The following is a 22,225-nucleotide window of genomic DNA, read 5'->3' as shown; positions in this document are numbered from 1 at the left end:
ATCCTATAAACGCTCTCAAGCCGCCATGTGGCATGTGGTATTTTAGTAAATTAAAAAATATTAAAAATTTCTAAAAATAACCTACCATTGATTTTCACTTAAATCAGTGGGCCCATTATTTATGCCATTAGATCTGTTATAGATAACACAAAACTAATTAAATCTATCAAAAGAAACAAACTATCCTCCCACCCCTCCAGCCGTACGTGCGTATATAGTATGTACGTACGTTTTACTCCTTCTCCCAACTCTTTTTTTAACTAATTTTTTTAATGGAAAAACAACTAATAATTTAAAATCCATATCACCCATATTTTACTATGTACAAAAACTAAAATACATTATTTGATCATATCGCATCAAAACAGCATCCGGTTTTTAATTTATTTAAACAGTAATTTTATTTGTAATTAATTAAGTAAATCAACATCTATATTACTATTTTGCTCCATAAAAATTTAAATACATCATTTGAACATACCGGCAACAACCAAACAACCACGAAACATTAAAATATTAGTGTCATCTTAAATCATTCTACGCAATAAAGATTCATCGAACTTATCACATTTTAAAACTAGAAAAAAATTCTTAGAAATTTGAGCATCATTATATATTAAAAGTCCATTAAATTTCCTACAAATGCTCCTAAACCGCCATATGACATTCCTACAAACGCTCCTATATGACTTTCCTATAAACCGGTGGACCCAACATTTTAAATCATTAGATTATTAATTTTCACCATTAAATCTTATCTTCCAAAAAAAATCTGTACGTTCCCCCACTCCGATCATAAGTTCACGTAATACATTTTAAAACGAAAAAAAATGTGCACATGTATGTACGTACTCCCTCTCTCCCCCTCTAACCCTCCCCTTCCATATTTCCTATTTTTTTGGCTAACACCAAATACGTGTAGTATAAAAATTAATTAGATAGCTAAATAATCTCTTGGTACATATGTTTCTATATAAAAATTATAATACGTCACTTGGATGTATATACCCTTAATTTTCAGGGGTGAACTCAGAAAAAAAAATCGGGACATCACTTGGATATTATCAGGGACACTACACATACAAATTATTTAATTACTGAGTGATATGTTAATTAATATGACATGAATTATCTATTATTATATACTAAAAATCCATTAGATATCCTACAAATTCTCTCAAGCTACCACGTGGCTTCCCATAAACGTTCCTAAATCACCACATGACGCCCTAATATATCTTTATATAAAAAATTTTGAGATAAAAACATCTTACTCAAACCGGTGGACCTTATTTTAAAATGTTAGATCTATATCTTAAAAATAAAACCTACCGATCGATCAGGCCGTCAAAATCCATATGTACAATGCACATATCCACTTCCCTCCTCACGGATGAGACGAACCCACTGGCTTTCGCCTCTTTTTTCTTCCTTACGGCAATTAAGTTAACCACTGAATAAAAGAAAATCCTAAAAAAAATTTAATAAAAATGGTGGGCTCATTACTTTATACCATTAGACATCTAACAAATTCTACTAACTTAATTATATCTCTCAACATGTATACGAGGTCTATTTACCTATATAAATATGTAAAGCTAAATCAATCTACAAACGTACAAATAAATCCGTAAATCCATCTATGAATGAAGCTCTTTTTAATTACTATGTCTGTCCTATAATGAATCCTAAAATTTTATAGGAATTAAGGAAGAATGAAAAAATATACTAAGATTCCCCTCTCTAAATAAGTATGTGAAGAGTTAGAAGATGGTTAGAGTACTGTTGGATAAAAAATGAATAATGGATGGTTGGATGGGATGAGTAGTATTAAAATCGGATAAAATTTGAATCCTTTAATTTATGGATGGAGGTAGTAGAAGCAAATAGAAGTATGTGATTATGTCTTTAATTAGATAAAGAAGTCATATTACCATATTTTTAATAGGAAATTTCTTAAATTAATATATCCTAAAATCTATAAATGCATCTTTAGTATACAAGAAAAAGTATTACTTAAAAGTTTAAATTAAGATGCTAATTTTTTTTAAAAAAAGAAACACATATAGTATAAATGATAGTTTCATATGAACCGTATCCATTGTTGCGATATTTTTTTCTCATAAATTTAAGATGACATGATTCATGTAATTTTAGTTTACAATTTGTAACAATCCGTTCTCTAGAACAACACATCACAGCCTATTTAACCGGCACTCCCACTTACATATATCACCCCACTTACACTTTCGTTGTCGCTTCATGTAAAATAGTCAACACGAAAATGATATGGTTAGAGGGACAATGCCTTACAAGTTAGTTGCACTCTTTCTTAACTAGCAAGATGGTACTACTGAAGTGCACACAACACAAATCACATCCTTTAAATAAAACATAGGCCATATCTAATCGAACTAGGATGTCACATACACCCCCTCAAAAGACCTGACGTACCCATCGGTCCAACATACGTATAGATAAATTAAATGCCCAGAAACATGTCCCCTCTTTGCACGTCCGTACGTCTAGTGATTGAAACTAACTTTCAAAACAATCCCAAACAAATTATTGATATACACATATTTAGAAGAGAAAAAATATTTTTTTTAAAAAAATCATATACATAAACATTCGTAACAAAATTTCAAACACCACTAAATAAGATGCCCGCGCATTAGCGCGGGCTACCTTCCTAGTTGTAATTAATAGCCTAAAACAACTAAAAATACACATGCTACCTAGTGTATGATGCATTGGGTAGAATTAACCTAGGAATATAATGGTATTGACTACCGCAACATATTGTCTGACCCACCTAATTTTTTGGTATGCTCCGCCACTGCATATATAGAAACCCTAACTCGATGGATGCACCATCGCCAGAGAAGGAGAAGAGCTAGAGCTAGCAAGCAGCAGAGACAACATGAATCTTGGCACGATCATCGATCCAACACGATAAGGCCTTGTTCGTTTAATCGCTCTCACAAGAGGATTGAGGAAGATTTATTCCACACGTATTATTATGATGTAGAATTTTTCCCTCTCAATCCCCTCCATTCCCTCTCTCCTATGAAATGCGTAACGAGAACCAGCTGCTTGTTTGGTCAATCAGAGATTCAGAGTCGGTCAGAGCACATCTGATTGGTCGATTACCTGCTTATGTATGTATTGGCACGAACGTTTCTGTCAACTGCCGCCACGTATACACCATATATTACATGTGTAAATACTCCTATATGCATGCGCACGTGCGAGAGGAATTGTAATCAATATAATCGAAATCGTACGTATCATCGGTATCGTCACGTAACGCAGCTTTAGTTGCACACGTACGTGTGCACGCACGGACTTTGGGCAGAAATATTTATAGAGGAAAAGCTGCGTGTGTAGCTTTGATTACTTCATTCTGATCGCTGATGATGAGCTGCTGCCCTGCTGCTTTTGATGCAAATATAGATACTCCTTAAACCGAATCCAACATATTTTGAAATACCAACGTAACGCATTTCTAGCTTCATAAGTTCACGATGTAGATTCACGATTATGTTGATGATATTTGGATAAATCATTGTGTTTTTATTTTAAAAGAAATTTAAAATTTAAACTACTGTAATAAAACATACAAACTTCAGATCTACTGTCTGTACACACATTGTATGGTTTAGTTTTTTTTTCCGAACAGGCAAAATCATTTGGTTTAGTTACGTACTCCCTCCGTCTCACTCAGAACTGTTTAAATATTTGACCAATAAATATTTTATTATAAATTGAATTTTATTTCATGAAGATAATATCGTTGGATTGTCATTTCAGTTTACTTTTCTATAATTATAATTTTGTTGCTACAAACATTGTAGTTTATGAAAAATTTAAAGTCAAGGGTTAGGTTTAATATTGTGCTAAGTTTGACCGTGCATTAATGAGTGGGACGGAGGGAGTATATGATATCGATCGCTCTCTTTGGGTACCAAAGCATCGGATGTATGGGTCGATACATATCGATTCTGATCCTATGATGGTTTCACAACTTTGTTTGAATTTCGAAGCTCTCAAAAATAACTAGGTTTTGAGTTTCATCGATCAAACTTCACGAGATTTCGCAAAATTACGTTCAAGCAGCAAGCCATGCAAGCTATACAGCACACAGTTTTGGTCCTTATTTATAACTTATGGGCACGTACGCTTCTAAAAAGTTTGATTTCTATAAAGTTTTCTTCATCAGCATATTTCTGAGAATACTCCCTCCATCCATATATGTAAGTACTTATATAATATTCGACCTCCTCCCAGCGCTAAATCAATAAATTCTCGTCCATCCATATGCTTCAGCCCTCAACCTCATCCAATCAGGGAACACGAGAGAGTGATGAAGCCACCATGTGTTGGTTACCGAGTGCTAGCTATTGGTAATATCGTTTCCACATGTTTTTGTCACACGGGAGCTTTTTGGTCTCCGGTAATAACTCATTGACTAAGTGGATCATATCATCACAACCTTAAACTGTATTAAAAAAAATCCGTGTCAAATAAAACATGCTATCGAAAATAACATGGAATCTTTGGTTTAGTTATCCTAAAATATAATAATAACTAAAACCAGATTATGAAAATATCACTCTTTAGTTTTTATTAGCATGCGTTTTAATTATCCTAAAATTTAATAACAATTAATAAACATAAAGGTGTACGTGTACTCTCGATTTAGTAATATATTTTATTGATTTAATTTCGAAATTCTGAACTAATAATTGGAAAAAAAAAACTGTAATTGACACGGATTCTTCTTTTTTTAAAAAAAATGCAAAGTGCTATACATAATTCAGAAAATAACCATCATATATATATATATATATATATATATATATATATATATATATATATATATATATATATATATATATATATATATATATATATATATATATATATATATATATATATATATATATATATATATGACAGCAACAATAACAATAGCCCATTCTAGACACAGCTGGTCGTTGATGACTAGTTACATATAATTAATATGGTACGGTTGCATATTGTTCATCAAAGGTAACTATTTCAGCCCGGCCGGTTACATATAATTAGTGCTATATTCACGCACAGTGATGATGGAGTAGCCCGTGCAGGGATCGACCAGAGACAATGTCTGCAGTTTTGACCAGCGAGGAGTACCCTGCGCCATGTCGAGACTTTAATTGTATGCATCTTAATTCATTCTTCTCACAAAACTTCAATAAATAGCATTCATTACCTTAATCACGGACGGGTTTAGAAATGCCCAAAAATGCAGTGGCGTTATCTCAGGAATATTAGTATCACTCCACTATTCTAAAATTTGGTCGTAATGCTTCTGTTTTAAAATATGTTCGAGGTGAATATATGCTATATATCTCTGCACCACGACCTCCGTCCCCAATCATACCAATCAGAATTCTCTAGAGTACCAGTGGTATAGTAGTTGTCACTAAAATATAGGTGTAGACCTAAAAGTTAATAACTGCTACTGCCAACATGTAGTATTGTATAGGATGCATGGCCCAACCATACACATCACCCATAACTAAAATGATAATTAATGAGCAAGCATTTGCCTACAATGTAACATGGGGTGTGGAATAACATAAAATGACCATGGCTCCAATAGAGAACGGTGGAGAAGACTTTATCTGATTCGATTGTAATTTTTTTCGCATGGTCTTTTTAATGGTTTTGTTTTCCTAATATAAGTAAGGTATAAGATATCCTATGGCGTCTTTGTAAAAAAAATTTTTTTTTGCTTGATTTCAGCTCATTTCGTTATCGTATTTTGGCTTTATTTCTTCATCGACATTTGTGTTTCATGTTATGGTTTCGTTTCTTTATGAGGGGCGTGTTCTACATAAAGTTTCTTATGTCGTAAAATTAAAAGAAGGTTCTTTCCATCCTAAATCTAGAAGCCCCAGAAAATTCTTCATATTCCAAAAAATATCTTGGATCTCTTCAAGCAGTTTTTGCAATAGATGGGATGCACATGGATTGAATTAATAAATCAAGAAAGTATATAGGCTGATGCATTTTTCTTTTTGTTGTTCGTTTTATATATGATCATTATTCTTCTCCGTTTTATCCTCAAACGGTTAATATATGATGAGTACCCTACATGAATGGTTGATGGAGCTAATTAAGCTAGGCTGCAACTATGCACGACGCCTGTTCTCTATCTCACACCTCACATGTATGTCAAACTAGCTACACTCTTAGCTAGCTAGATAGCTCAAGATATTCCATGGAACTCTATTCTTTTTAAAAAGGAACAGTATCTTTGCTTTTTAAGAACTGTAGTACTGTTAGCATATAATCTAGATATGCCTTCCTAAGGGCTCATTTGAATAGAAGGATTAGAAAAAAAACGAAGAAAGCGAATATAACTGTAAAACAAAGGATTATAAAACATATAGATAATATAGAAAATGCTCATTTAAATAGACATAAAAAACACATGATTCGAATAAGAGAGATATAAGGAATTTTTTCAAGAGGTTAGAATTTCGCTAACTTTTATCGAAAATCTCTATAGGATATTTAATGTTAGAATTTCACTAACTCATTATATTTCATATTATAAGATGTTTATTTTTCTCTAAGTCAAACTTTTTAAGTTTGACTAAGTTTATAGATATTTAATGTTAGGTTTAGTAGGACTAATTTGGTGTTATTAGAGTCACTATATTTTTCTATAAACTTGTTCGATCTTATAGAAGTTTGACTTAAAAAACAAAGTGACTTATAATATGAAATGGAGAAAGTATCATTTATGCAAACTATTGGTAGTAGATTAACTATAGAGATCTACACCCGCCGTCCCATAAAAATCTATGTTATTCGAATTTATAGTTAGAATTAAACTCTTTTTAGATGGAGAAAATACATGGCAGAGAGGGGTACTCCCTCATTAAAACATGGCATTTTACTTTTTGCCACTTTTAAGATGTAACAATTAAGGATTTGCTACTCACAGTCTATAACATGTGAGTCTTCATATGTCTATGATATATAGCCCTAGTGGTAAATCCCTAATTGTCACTTGTAAGAGTGGCAAATAGTTAAATATCTAAAAAAAACCAACCTAATTAAATATGGGATATTACCTAGTCCAACGAATTTGGATATAGGTTTGTTCAGATTCGTTGGACTAGATAATATCTCATCTCTAAACTAGGTTGGATTTTGTTGGGAACGGAGGGAGTAGTGTCTAAACTGAAGAAAAAGGGAAAAACAAAAGATGTTGGAGCACTGAGGAGCAAATTGGCCAGCTGCATGGCAAACGTACACCGGGGTCATTCTTTAGCGTTTTATTGGCTGTACCAGCTACTAGGAGAGACACACTAGCTAGCTGGAGGAGTACTAGTATCTAGCTAGGATCATCAACTACTACTGGATCGTCCTGTGATTGATTAATTAATTAATCTATGATGATGGATGGTTGATCGTTGTTTTTCTTGGAAATGGAGAGGACAGGAGTAGCACTGTATACCACTGTTGGCTCATCTTTCTCTCTCTCTCTCTGTGTGTCTGTGTGTGAGATAAGAGAGAGTGAGACTTACTGTTTGTGTGAGTGAGTGAAGAGACCTGGTTGGTGCTGTTGGGATGAGCTGTCAGCAGCATTAGATGCTCCCCTCTGACACCCCGCACCTGCAATGTCTCCCCTTGGCTTCACGGCCCCGTTATTCTACCCATGGCAAAAAAAAATTAGTATAACCCATGCCAACGAGAATATATACCCGGTATGTCGTTATTCTGTATTATCAATGATATAAGAGTATGGTAGTGTGTTTACGATGGTTTTAAAAATGATATCGTCTGAACATTATGAAACAATTAATTGAGTACTATCTGAGAACATTTTCTATAAAAAATATGACTCGTATAAATCAACAAGTAGAAACAAATTAAGGAAAAATTGATAATCTAATCTCATTCTAGTGCAAATTTAATGAGCAATAGCCAAATCATGTATAGGACAAGATATACATCATGAACTATCAAACATTCAAAGGTGGGTAAGAAATCCAAATTTCATAGTGGATAGAGGGTCAAGTACATTATCATTCTGTGCTAGCCAACACCATAGAGGACCTCATCACATCACACTGGTGTTGCAAGAGGGATGCATGCACATAATACCAAGCCCTACTAATTAATTGATGTCAAGTTCACACACTCCAGATGCATCCTTACTCCATGAAACGTTGGAACCTGATGGAAAGGGGCTCTCTATACGTAGGACCAGATGGCATGCCCATCCTCTCTGCTGGATGAGGCAACATCATAAGCATAATCATGTTCATCAATGGGAGAAAGACTTAGTGAGGTAAGAAATGACAGACCATAAGCTACGTCATTACATTGAGAAAGGAGAGGACTAGGCATGCATGGCAATCTCAAAATTTTGTGAAACGTTAGCGAATAGTGATAAATATGAACAAGTTTGTATTTCTCTGTGGCATAGAATAAATTATATGCAAAAGGTGTGAAAAAAATAAATAGAAAGCAACAAAGGGATGGTATTTTTTTAGAATAAAATATTTAGTCCTTCTTTTAATTGTTATAACCAATTTCGCACTTCTGTATGGATTCGGAGCATGGGAACCCCAAGGACAAGATATTCTATTACATACTCTTACGAATATACGTTCACACAAACACTAACAGCACCTTGCTTCACTTTATATATATAATAGTACTACCAGTCGTGTTGCATAAAAGCAAGTTTACAACACACATGTAAATTGTAACTCAATCATTATTACTTCTAGTCCAAGTCTTGAATTTGCATGCTTGAGTACTATGAACACCCATTGACTACCTATTCATGTTACAGTAATGTGTCCTATAAATCTCACATGAATAAGACGGGATGGCTATTTATTATTAGAGCTTGTTCTATGCAAGAGTTCTAGCTATTGCGTGCATCTTTGACCAACATCATCCCCTAAATCTTATTCATGCTCATAAATTTATCTTTACTTTCTTGTTGCAAACCATTTTACAATTTTTTTTCAAAAAAAAAATCCGACACCTTTTTTCGCCTCCGTGAGGATCGGAGCAACAAAGATGAGGGCAATGTGTGGGTGCTTTCTAATATTTCTCAGCTTGTGTCTTAGCACAAAGGGAAAAGGGTGACGCTCTACTGTCCCTCTTTGCTTGCCCTTTGGGTTCATCATTCCGAGGACCCACGAGTGGCCTAGCTGCTACACGTACACTCCATCCATCCAACCCCTCACATGCCACAGCTATCTTAGCTCACTCTAGAGAGAATTTGAAGCTACTAGATATGTAGCTCCTCTCTTCTCCAAATGATTAAAGATCTAAGAACCCTAGAAAGCTGGGCAAAAGAGAAACCAGAGATTGAGCAACCAGCTCTCCAAGGTTTGAAAGTATATGGAAGTCCTATCAGTATCACATACTTAGTGATGATGTTACTTGGAATTCTAGATTGTGGTAAAATTTTTATGTTAGTTGATACTATTAAATTTTGTTGCTACATTGGGATGAACAACCATATGGAAATCATGGTCTATAATTAACCTATCTGTAAAATCCATTGCCTTTTGCTAAAAGAAGAGTTCTCGGTGTAATAATCACTACATGTGTCATCGATCGATCAATTATGAAGTCGTTTGCTATATGTACTTTTCAACATAATACACTGCTAAAGGGGATTACGGGATTACAATTTTGAAGTCTTCGAGGGTTAGAAAACGATATATATATAAGTAGATATCACAACATGTAACTAATGTAGTACGAACAATGTTAGCAAAGTGGAGAGGTTGTTGTCACATGAGAATTTGACATCTAGAGTGAGGGGAGTCAACAATTCTTTCACGTGACTATTTCTAAGTAAGATGAACAAGGATAAAATATCTCGATCTTAGGAAAAAATAAAATAGGTAGGATTAATTGTCAGGAATGTTAGATATAGAAATAAATGAACAATACCAAGGAAAACATAATAACCTTCCCAAAATTTATCGCCAGGAACGCATTCACACTAACCCAACTCAACCACGAATCTCAAATATACGCCAGCTAAATGTAATCACCGAATTAGCTGTCCATTAATAAACTTCCTTAGTTAACCACATGCAAGGATCATATCACCAGCAAGGCAATACCATATACCAATTAAACCCTCCTAAATCTGACCCAAAATGAGGGGATTATAAGAGAAGAAAGCCCTAATCAAAAACCCCAAAACCTACCAACCCCACACACACACCTCCATCCCTCTCTTCCTCCTCTCACCTCTCTCTTTCTCTTTCTCCTCCTAGCCCCACACCTCTCCACCCCCACACCCGCGCGTGCCACGCACGTGCGCCCGCGCCGCCGTTGCCGCCGTCCTCCTCCTCCGTCTTCTGATAGCTCCGGTGAGCGGTGGCGCGCTGGCTGCATGTGCGTGGTAGCTAACTGTGTGCTGATTCTTGTGGTGGCAGCTGTTGTTGGTGGTGGTGGGTTGAGGGCGGCGGCGGCGGCGGCGGAGGGTGGGATGGAGCAGCAGGCGGCGCCGTCGAGCAGCACGAGCACGAGCACCAACAGCAGCCGGAGCACGTCCGACCACCACGCCGCCGCCGCCGCCGCCGCCGCGGCGGCGGCGGCGCAGGTGGCGCATCAGCACCACCCGTTCTACTACGCCGCCGCTCAGGGTGGCGCGAATACCATGCCGGCGCCGGCGTCGTTCATGGGGTCGCTGGCCATAGTGCCCGCTGCTGCTGCTCCGGGTGGTGGTGGTGGGCAGGTGCAGGCGGCGGCGGCTCCGGTGGCGTCGTCGGAGAAGAAAGCGGTGGTGGCGGCGGGGGCGGGGGCGAAGCGGCCGACCAAGGACCGGCACACCAAGGTGGAGGGGCGCGGGCGGCGGATACGGATGCCGGCGCTGTGCGCGGCGCGGGTGTTCCAGCTCACGCGGGAGCTCGGCCACAAGACGGACGGCGAGACCATCGAGTGGCTGCTGCAGCAGGCGGAGCCGGCCATCGTCGCCGCCACCGGCACGGGCACCATCCCGGCCAACTTCTCCTCCCTCGCCGTCTCCCTCCGCTCCGCCGCCTCCCACTCCTCCTCCCCGCGCGCCGCGCCGTTCCACCACCTCCAGCAGCAGCAGCAGCACGACGTCGCCGCCATGCTCGGCTTCCACCACCACCACCACCAGCTGCTCCCTCCTCCGCCACCGCACCAGCACCCGGAGCCGACGCCCCAAGATCCCGGCGCCGGCGAGTTCATGCGTAAGCGCTACAGGGAAGCCGACGACCTGTTCAAGGACACCTCACGCCAAGACCCCGTCGATGGCGCCACCGGCGAGGCCGAGCAGAAGGCCCGTGCGGCCGCAGCAGCGGCGGCGCCGCCGCCAACCGCCCCGTCAGCAATGTGGGCCGTGGGGCCGAACACCACCGGAGCCACCGCCGCCTTCTGGATGCAGCCGGCATGGGCATTCCCCCACGGCGCCGGCGCCGGCGCCGCCGGTAACACGGTGCAGGCGCCACTCCAGTTCATGTCGCGCAGCAGCTTTCCCACGGCGATGAACGTCACCATGGCGGACAACAACAACAGCAGCAACAACAACCTCGGCATGCTCGCCGCGCTCAACGCCGGCGGCGGCGGCCGCTCCGGCGAGCACCAGCACCAGCATGAGGGGCAGTCGCCGGCGGAGATGGATCATCAGCGCCGCGCCAACGGCGGCGGCGGCGAGGCTGGCGGCGCGGCGAGCTCGCAGTGAGCTGAGCTAAGCTAAGCTAAGCTAGCTAAGCTGTGATGATGGGTTAATGGGAGGTAGCTGTGCAAATGCAAATGCAAATGGCATATGATGATTTGATTAGAGAGAGTACAGATTAGGGTGTTTGGAACTGCTTGCTGCTGCTCTCGTTAATTAATCATCTCAATTCATCAATCAATGGATTGTTTGCTTCTTTAGTTTACCCCCCTTATTTTTTACCTGGGATTATTTTAGTTTGCTCTTTTGGATTAATTAATTAATCAATGTAAGGTGTTTGTGATGATGATGATGATTAGTAGTGGGTCCAATTGGATCGATCTTGAGAAGCCTAGCTGAGTGATTAATTTAATATGTTTCTTGTTGTCAGTCTGTGCTCGACATGTACAAAGCTTATGAAATTAACAATGACAAACACCCGGTTGTTTGGGATGCAACCCTACGCTCCTAGCTGAACCTAAACGGTTGCTTTTCTTTGATATTTAATGACCTAAACCGATGCTAATATAATCCTTGGCGTAGTTTGTTGTAATAGTTGATTCTTGCTATGATTTGCATATGTTTATGTCTAGGTTCCGTATGATCATTAATCAGTTTGCTATTGTCCGTGGTTTTACATCCCCTGTAATCTATCTGAACCATGAGAATCCCATAAAAGTCGCGGAAAATTAAAATCCAACTCCTATACTATACAATCCATGACTCCAAATATGTCCTAGATTGTTGCTAACAATCATTTCTCGGATTTCTTGCAATATGTGCTTCTTGGTTGAGCATGATAGCTAGTTAACTTCTTATGCACTAACAATGCTATACGTGAGACTGGTAGTGACATGAGCACATGTTCAAATCACGGGAGTCACGCACTAACAGGACTATTATGGAATAAACCGTTAGTTTTTTTATGAAATCTATGTGAGCCTAACTACCAGTACTCAAAATGAGTTCTATAAGCCGTTACTAATTAATTGTGGTTGATATAATAATTGTTGTTTTTGCATATATATGCCTCTTATGCGTCAATGCTATATAATGTTGTTTCACGTCATTATATATATAATGGTTTTATATGAGCACCCATTTGAAACATGGGAATTCTATAAATATTTTTTAGAAAAATAACCTCTAAGTGTTATGACTTATAACCCATAAAATCCTCCAACCATGCGCTCCATATAATTTCTAATTAAGTTGTTGCAATAGGTGCATATGTTCTTAAAAAAAGTAATATGCGTTTATATATCAATGCTCGGTGGGATTGTTCCACCATCCTAATTCCTAGGTGGTTTCACGTGAGCATCCATTCGTAGCGCGGGAATCTTATAGTAGTAAACCTTCAATATTGTTCCTTTGGAACGCAGAAGTTTTATAGGATTTTCATATATATTTCCTTGAAAATTTTCCTTTCTTATAAATAAAAAGACGCTACAAGATTCTCTAATACATCATGTGTATTCCAAAAACATGACTAGAACCGCATCATTGACTAATTCTTTTCCAAGGTGTACAATATATTCTTGGGATTGTGATCGATCGGTGCTTGTTGCTTTACACATATATATGCTGGTATATCTATCTATGTCTATATCTATCATGTGTGTGTTTACAGATAATGCAACTCTCTGCCACTTTAATTCAGTAGTGGCATATATGCATATGGCAGTGTTGCCTGCCTGCCTTTTGAACAGTTGCAAGCTAGCTAATGTCGCTCCGAATCTGTTTGCAGTGTGATTGCTCCAAGCTCGTGATGCTCTCTCTGACTTTCTGCATCCAAATGGATCACACACACTTGCAGATATTTTTGACATGTTATTCAGAACTCCAGATATTGCATTTGTGAGGTGATACAGTTTTGGCAATTTGCATGCTAAGAATGTCTGTTGTGTTAAATTAAACTAAACTAAAATCATTCTCTGGCGGTAAGACTCTAGACTGGCTTAATAATCTAAATTATGTTGGCATTTGTTCTTTGTCTTCGTGATGCAGCTAGACGTACGGATGCGCTGCAAAGTCTGTAATAATTTGGCTCTACCTTTTGATGAAGCAAAAGCTAGAATCTTTTTCTCATTATCTTAAAAAAAATACATGTTCCTATCATATTGTCAAGACTAATTAATTAAGAAGAGAGTAACACAGGAGGAAAAAATGATATGGTAATAATATTTTTTTTAAAAAAAAAACAAGAAGAGGGGCGCCATGGTCGAGCTAATACAAAGTTAACAGATATGGGGCATTTCTATATCAATCGTTGTCCGTCATGTTAGCACATACATCATAGTCACGTGAGAATCTTGAGACAAATCTAACGGTTCATTTGCTGCGTTAAGCTAGATATTTATATCCATAACTCTTTGCTAAGACGACGCACTGATACTGAGAGACGAAAGCTAGGAGAACAAGTGGGATTAGAGATATCTAAGTGGTGATAGCGACCTAGCGTAGGTGAGGGATACTGCCACTCAACTTGTGTGTACAGTGTTGTTGCTAACGCGTTAAGTATCCGGTCTGCAATTTTAACCAATCGCCACGGTGATGCTGATAAAGCCACAGTCACAATTAATTCTTCCATGCCTTCCAATAGTGCTCCAACAAAATTCCAAAAAATACAACGCCCAATTCCTTCAGACAAAATAATGAAATTAATCTCCATTTCATTCCAGAACAACTGTGCATATACATTTTTTTGGGGACTTTTTTTTTCGGCACTGTGGCATGGAGAGCTGGCCCTGTCCATGATTCCCAACTGTTTGCCCTTTCCCTTTTCCCTTGCTTTCTGTGCTGCTGCTGCTAAAACTAATAGAGTTACTGTATATTACTGTATCAATATATATGCAGCATCAGCTAGCTAGCTAGCTAGCTTTACATGTAGTACTAACATATATAAACAGCAGTTTTTAATAAGTTTAAAAGGTAGATCAATTTTTGCAAAAGGCAAGCAAACACCAGGATAAGATTAGCCAAAGCTTGATGGACACAGACCCTAAATCTGCACTAAGCATGTTAGCACATTCCTGGCAGATGCAGAGGCCAGATTTTTTTTTCTCATTTTTGCTTAACAAAATTCCCATTTTGCCTCAAAAAAAATTGTCACATCTATATGTACCATAAGCCAAAAGAAGCCGTATGCTACCTCAAAAGATACTCAACATGACTGGACCAAATGAAAACATCCTCACACAAAACGGATATATAATTGCGGCTGATTTGCAGTGTCAAAGATGGTGATCATGTGTCGATGATGCTGACTGATTGAAACTCTGCAGTAACCTGAGGACGACGTGATAACAAATTCTGGGGAAATCGCCGACAAGGACGGCGAGATGGGTTGAAGTTGCATGAACACGTCGCCATCGCCATCCTTTTCCTATCAATCTTGCAATGGCAATGAGAAAACATTGGTCTCATGCGTGTGAAAGCGAGGCATATATAGAACTGAATTATACACACCCTCCGTCCCAAGAATATAAGCATTTGTTTAGAATTTGTACCATAATATAAGTATTTCTAGGCACGGAACAATACACAGAAATCCATATATTTCCAGCCAATCAGATGTTTGAGAGAGGAATCTAAGCAATTAAAATTTAAAAAAATTAACCACTAATGTTACTGGAAGGAATTGTTTTTTTCTTAATTTTAGTATTTGTTAAATAATTTAAAGTGTTTATATTTTGATACGGAGGGAGTGCCTTGCAGATATGAATGCTCCTATATGCATATCCCCTGACCTGCCGACAGAGCTGCCGTCACAGCAACAGCTTGTGTCCATGCAGTGCAAGTGCAATGCGCTTTCGTTTTCAGGCACTGGTCAAGATTAATTAATTAACAGGATATATATATGTGCTGGTTCTTGTATCTATCAAGCTTTCAAGCCAGCCAGGCCTTGCCTAGTTGCATTTTTCTCTTTCAGAAGAACTCTTCTGCTCCCTCTGTTCAAACACTCGCAGATGGGCGAAAAATAGCAACTTGAAAGCATGTGAGGTTGCATTGCAAAAACATAAGTATGGAAGGTTGCAATAGGAGAGATTAAGATAAACAGGTTGTATCAGTTTAGGCATTTGAAACTGGTTGATGTACCTGACAATCATTCCTACTAATCAAACAGAGCTGTTAAACACTGAGAAACCAGAGCCTATGGCACTTGCTCTTTGCTGTACAATGCTGCTGTTGAACACTGAAAATAGATGATTTTTTTCAGAGAACGAGGCAGGCTAGGGGTTGCCTCTTGTTGGACGACAGACATGGTTGAGCTTCTTAGCATGGTCAGGCCGGTGGTGCTGGGTTCGGCACATGAAACCATACCAGCAGCTCTCCCTGTTAGCAGCATCAGGTGGAAGGAGCTGGAACAGAACATCACCATCAATATTAGAAGACTGGTATGATCTATGAATAAATGAAGCAGTGTAGCGGCGATCAAAGATTTTTACAGGTTCATGAGCTTACTATTGTTAAATGAAACATTTATATGTTGTTCTACTCAGGATATTAGAAAGCAACAAGGGTCCAGTGGTTAGAATAGGAGTCCAGGATTAGATCATGAAAGCAACTATAGAATATATGTGCAGCAAAACTAAGCAGTCGAACAAACCAAGTATTAATTCCATGTATAGTTTAGAGATATGTTGCAAAATTGACCATCCAAATAATTAGAACACCATTCAACAAAGTTGGTTTGGAACACAGGAAAGTTCTAGAACAATTTCTGTAAGACATGTTAAGTTTCAGAAATGGTGTGGCTTCAGAATACAGGGGACCTATCACATATGACTATTTAAAGAAGAGGAATTGATTAATATTATCATAAAGCATTCGCATCATGAAGAGGGATTGATAATAGTAATTATTAGTAACTGTGTGAAGTATACATACATTTCTTGGCATTGATACACGGAACCAGTAGAGCAGGAAATCGATGAACTTGCTGTAGCATTGGCTGCATTTGTTGGAAGTCCAAAATGAGATAAATGAGCAAGATGAAATCGAACTATTCTTGTAAACTAGGGAAAATAATTACTTGCAGACGTATGTCCTAGAAGTAATTGCATCAACATGGTTCAGCTGCAGCCTTGAGCGATCTGCATGCACAAAAGAACAGTATATCATACAAATGTGACAGATGGCATGTGCAGTAAGAACAGCATATCATACAATGTGACAGATGGGGGCATGTCCATTGTGCAACAAGATAGTAATCCGCTAAACAAAGAGAAAATTGTCCCCAGAAGTAGGTTTTCCTTCTCAACATTCAAGTCATACATAAATTTTGTCCATTCAAAGCAAAAACACAACTCAGGCACTGTGTAAATTGTTGCTATTAACAGGTCATTCGTATGCTAGAACAATCATGATGTAATCACGATGTAAGAAATGCAAAACTGCAACATGAATATGTACTACAACTAAATAACAAATATAATCAGATTTTGCATCAACGAAAAAATTAGCTTAACTAGATAGAAGGTTACCAAGCTCCTTATTGTCAAACTTCACTATCCACTCTGAGATTATAGCTTGCAATGCTTTGCCTGATTGCTGTATACATCTTTCTGTAATCTAGAGAGGAGAAAATACTATACTCAGTACTCACATGTGAAACTACTATCTGGGGTATAAAAGGAGCAATATGATAGTATAAGATCATGTTAAAACTTCCTACATCTTTCTCGTATTGATTGCCTCCATGTACTGTGTCAGGAACACTAGAGATATGGCGCTGAGAGATCTGCAAAGTTATGCAGTTATCCACACAACATGTCAAACAGTGAATATAAGTACACAACATGTACTGTATGATGATGGAGTACAGTGGGGTCTAAAAGATATAAGTAATAGATTATCTTACCATCTTGAAAGTTTCCTGATCACAGATTGGATTATGCTGACTTGAATTCACTCCTTGGGAACACCAATAAGCTCCACAAAATGCCCTATCACATCCCAAACCTGCAATATAAGGTTGATAGATTAGAGCCAGAAAATTAAAAAGAATACAGAGGATATAATTTTCATAAACATTCAGTAGGGAAAAGGTGCAATCAAGCTACTCATGATGCCTGCAAACTTCAAAATACATCTTGAGGCAATCGTGCATATCTATCATACTCCTCAATTATGTAATAAAAATAATTTTAGCTCATCTAATTGATACCAAGCATATTAGTATGGCAAGAAAAAAATATGAACATAGATATGTCCAGTTCCTAACATAACGGCAGCACACATGGTTACGTTGAATAATCAATCAAATAACAACTGAATTATAGAATTACAATCTTGTAATATGGTCAGAATTATCGGTTACATTTTTGTGGTATACTGGTGTCAGGTCTGGCTGGCATCATTCCTCCACATCCATTACACGGCAAGTGTGGAGCACCTGGACTGCACCTAAATCCACCAAATTCAGCACCTGCATTTATTTTTCTCATTTGAGTAACATGTCTAAAAAGAAGAATAAAAATATTAAAAATGAAATTTCAACACTTACCACATTGAGGGCATAGAAAATCAGCATGGTTAGTATGGTTAGCTTCATCATTTGAACGTGGCAAACGGCGCTTCCTTGACTGGATTTTCTGTTTCCCCAAAACCTAAGGTATGAACATTGACAGCAACTCAGAATCATGGGACTGATCATTTAAATACCAAAACAAATATACTTGCAACATATATATTATAGCATAGAAAACACCTATAACCTTGGTGAGTCGGGTATTAATTGTCCTGTGACTCAACTGGCTCTAATAATAAGGCATTTTATCCATCAGACAGACAAATTGTCATGTTCAGGGGTACTGTTCATGCCAGTTGATTTTAACAGATTAGATTGGGTTGGTATCTATTCCTTATTTTAGAGATAAGCTTCAGGGTCAAATTATCACAAGGATGGGGATTATACATTTCCGTTAAGCTAAGATGAATAAACAAGTCTCTAGTCAGCTCTGGTCTCTCTCATGGCAAGCTATTATAGATCTATTGCTCCCTCAATTGTACCCTACTTCACCTAGCTCTGTTCTACTTTGAGTCGTTGCCATCTGACCTCCCTCTGACAGATGTTTATCCCCATGGTGGATCTAAGAATCATCGCACCAGCATAAGACCATGGAAAAGGGATGAATGCATGCCATGCCTGTGAATTTTAGGTTAAAATACATCATAGACTGAATAGCAGAAATGTTAAAATACAACTGCTGCGCCTACTTAGATAAAGTTTCACAATTAAATTTCATATGAATTGAGTAATTAAAATTAGCCCCAACAATATTTTATGACAAAACTCATGCAACCTTCAATTTATATATAACATCACATTATCATGAGAAAGGCCTTGAATTGTCCATAATTACAAGCTGCCATTTTTTATTTGTAGGGAAGGCTAACTACAAGCTTTTTAAAGTTCAAAAGCTATCAACAGCAAAACTAAATATTTATCAGCAACTAATAACAAATGACTGAGGAAGGCACTTCTCTAAAATGAACAACAATATATAAACAAGTTAAAAAAGGGTGATGATTTTAAAACAATATTCGATTTTATGGCAGATAACAGGGACAAATATCAGTGCTGGCAGATAAGAGACTGGTGCAACACTTTATACAATCCATTGAGAAAATGGTGGAAATCAACAATTTCTTAGTAAGATTTTTAACTCACAATATTTGTCTTGACCGAGGCATATGACTCCAACAATGCAATCTCCTCATCAGACCGCTGTAGCGATGAAAAAGCTTGCAGTATAGCCTACAAAAGCAGAACTATAATAAACATCTCAGCTGTACAATAGGTAGCACTTAAACAGTATTGAGGAGTTAAGTCACTAAACACAACTATCACACCTCTTCAATATTATGTAGGAAGTGATTCCTACCAACTGATTGCACTGCCGTCCTACATTGTGGACAGGCAGCACTCTGACTTTTATCACGCGAATTAGCTGAAGACCTTCTTAACCACTCAGAGAAGCAACCGTTGCTTAAAAGGAATACAGAAATGAGCACCAATCAGAATTTTGAGATAAATCAAAAATAGCTAGGAAAATTGGCAAAAGTACCAGAAGTTGTGGAGGCATGGAGCAACAGTAACAACATCATGCCACAAATTTAAGCATATGCTGCACTTTGCATTCTCAATATCCAGCACAATCTGACATCATCATTTAAATAAAAGTTAGTGACGTTTATGCACCGAGGTTGTTGTTGATCAACATTCATTTCAACAAAATACCTTGATATTAGTTTTGTCCTGGTCATTCAGGCCTGTTATATCAAAGGTGTACAACAGATGCCCTGCAAGAAGATGGATAGCATAAATGCATTACATAGTGGTACAGTTCACCTGTTCAACATAACGGAATCACAAAAGGATAAACATTTGTAATTTGATAAATTGTTCGGAAGCACAATTACGAACATGCAACCATAGATTTTTCACTTTATAAACAGAAAGGTCTAGGAAACAATAAACATTCAAAATGACTCAATGAGTACATATATTCAGAGTCATGTGTAAACACTCATTTGGCTTCATAAAGGCATAAAATAGTCCACTTAAAAAAAATAGAAGACCATTAAATATACACAATCACCAATCTATGCATGAAATGCCAAACTCAAAATACATAGTTATCTCACCATCTTTCTGGGGTCCTGAAACAATTTCACTCCCCGGTTTGATGTCAACTGCTTCTTGCTGGATCACTCTTCCATCGACAATAATTGCATCCGAGCTTTCTCAATGGCACATGGATAATGTTAACGTACGATAGAGGTCCAATGAAACATACATTACAAGGATGACAAGACAGGCATCTAACATCAGCGAGAATTTGATAAAAGGAATAACAGAAGGTTGCAACACAGGTTGGCTATGATGTACGCACATAGAGAAACTATTTATATAAATATAGAAAAACTTCCTCATTTCCAACCTGCATGACCCTCCTGCCACCTTGGCCACAGAAGTGAACTTCCCTTCTCCTCTACCCTCCACCCCCCAAAAAAAAAACTCACCCATGACCACTCTGCCTCTTCCCTGTCTCCAGGGGCTCGCCTCTATCGATTTCAAATGAGCACGATTCAAAAGTTCATTTTTGGTTTGATCAATCAGGTTCAGAAGTTTGGAAAGTGAGTTATGGATAAGAAAATCAAGGCGCTTTAGAATCATTAGCAAATCTGAATCTTTTTTATCCACAGGAAACTTTTCTTTAATTTTGGTATTGGGAGGTGATCAAGAACACGAACACGATGCTACCACACCGCAACGATTCACATAATCCAAACGACAACAACTCACATTCAATCGCAATCAGTACGAACTTTTCTGCATTTTATAACCTTCGTCCAAACACGCATCATCAATGAATGGCATTTGTTCCCCCAATCCGATAAAACAAGATTGCAGAAAAAGAGCGTATCTTGCCTACAATGCACAGTCCAGAAGAGCAAAGCAGAAAAGGGGAGATACCTCAGATTCCGAATCGTCGCCGACGACGCGTCGCCATCGCCGCCGCCGCGCCTAATCTCGCACCACGCGGCCACCTCCCCGCCGCCGTCCGGGGTGACCCGGGAGCACACCACGGCGTCGTCCTCGGCCAGCTCCACCTCCGGGAACGCGGAATCGGAGGGCACTGCAGTGCAAGCAATGGCCAAGGGCAAGACCAACGAAAAGGTCAAGAATCAAGAACCCGTGCGGCGGAAGAAACCCAAGAAAAAGGAAGGGTGGGGTGGGGGAGGAGGGCGGCCGCACCTAGCTTGGCCCAAACGCCACCGGCGGCGTCCGGCGAGGAGGACGCGCAGGGCTGGGAGCTGGAGCACTCGCCGGCGTCCATGGCGGCGTCTTCTTCTCCGGCCACGGGTGCGTGGAGGCGTGCAAGGGAAGGAGGAAATCCACCCGGTTTTGGGGTTTTTCACTGCAATTAGTGGGGGCCACGTAGCAGACGAGAGGTGGGTGGGCCCATTTCAGTTTGTGGGGCCCAAAAGTTAACGGGAAAGGTCTACATGGGCTTTCATGGGCCTGAAATTCAGTTTTGTGTCAAATTTCAGGAAGCCCTTCTTTGTTAGTTTGTTGGGCTGATAAATGAACAGAATGCTATTGGAGTAAGTCCACTTTGACTCCCAGTAATATAGGTCCACTCCAATATGATTCATATCCTGAACTGCAATGCCGGATATCTTGACCGCCTAACTATTAAAACCAATATAATTTGACTCTCTTGATAGTAAGTGATTTCGTTGATATGGCACGTTGACCTAATCAAACTAGTTGCGTCAATATGTAGGGTCCACGTATTAGTGACCCTTCTCTTTCTTCTCCCTTGCTCTCCCTATCTTCTTCATCCTTCCTCTCTCCTCCTCCCCCTTCTCCCCGCTAGCCAATCAGCCCTCCCCGGAGGAAAGAGAGTCTCATCCCTCCTCTCCATAGCGGCGGAGGTGGCGAGACAACGAGGGGAAGTGGCGGTGGCTGGCAGCAAGCACTGT

The 22,225-nt window shown here is 39.0% G+C and overlaps 2 protein-coding genes across 3 annotated transcripts; one reads left to right on the top strand and one right to left on the bottom strand.

The window, feature by feature from the left end:
• Window positions 1-10,089: 10,089 nt before the first annotated feature.
• Window positions 10,090-12,118, top strand: LOC4349919 (transcription factor PCF3-like). The gene has a single exon (NM_001423171.1). It carries the CDS (start codon window positions 10,439-10,441, stop codon window positions 11,753-11,755), a length of 1,317 nt encoding a protein of 438 aa, NP_001410100.1. The 5' UTR covers window positions 10,090-10,438; the 3' UTR covers window positions 11,756-12,118.
• Window positions 12,119-15,775: 3,657 nt separating this feature from the next.
• On the bottom strand, window positions 15,776-21,618 carry LOC4349917 (uncharacterized). 2 transcript variants are annotated; one of them, XM_015761984.3, is made up of 16 exons: window positions 21,495-21,618; window positions 21,213-21,375; window positions 20,381-20,475; window positions 19,974-20,035; window positions 19,801-19,892; window positions 19,586-19,721; window positions 19,404-19,490; window positions 18,789-18,878; window positions 18,237-18,339; window positions 18,051-18,158; window positions 17,592-17,692; window positions 17,406-17,471; window positions 17,215-17,302; window positions 16,764-16,824; window positions 16,619-16,682; window positions 15,776-16,089 (listed from the first exon to the last, which is right to left on the bottom strand). In XM_015761984.3, exons 1-16 carry the CDS (start codon window positions 21,574-21,576, stop codon window positions 15,961-15,963), a joined length of 1,527 nt encoding a protein of 508 aa, XP_015617470.1. In that variant the 5' UTR covers window positions 21,577-21,618; the 3' UTR covers window positions 15,776-15,960. The 2 variants fall into 2 exon arrangements, with proteins under 2 accessions (XP_015617470.1, XP_015617471.1); XM_015761985.3 differs by lacking the exon at window positions 18,789-18,878.
• Window positions 21,619-22,225: the final 607 nt, after the last annotated feature.

The sequence above is a fragment of the Oryza sativa genome, chromosome 11, assembly GCF_034140825.1.
Source record: "Oryza sativa Japonica Group chromosome 11, ASM3414082v1".
Taxonomy (NCBI): domain Eukaryota; kingdom Viridiplantae; phylum Streptophyta; class Magnoliopsida; order Poales; family Poaceae; genus Oryza; species Oryza sativa.
Note: the sequence above shows the minus strand (reverse complement) of the source record. Positions and strands in the feature narration are given on the sequence as shown.

Excerpts from the sequence above, each read along its gene's own strand:
- LOC4349917 (XM_015761984.3), bottom strand. The coding sequence starts at position 21,576 with ATGGACGCCGGCGAGTGCTCCAGCTCCCAGCCCTGCGCGTCCTCCTCG. Across the intron at positions 16,683-16,763 it reads TCTAGGACATACGTCTGCAA|CCAATGCTACAGCAAGTTCA; the intron begins GTAATTATTTTC and ends CAACAAATGCAG. Across the intron at positions 16,090-16,618 it reads GTGTATCAATGCCAAGAAAT|CTCCTTCCACCTGATGCTGC; the intron begins GTATGTATACTT and ends GTTCTGTTCCAG.
- LOC4349919 (NM_001423171.1), top strand. The coding sequence starts at position 10,439 with ATGTGCGTGGTAGCTAACTGTGTGCTGATTCTTGTGGTGGCAGCTGTT.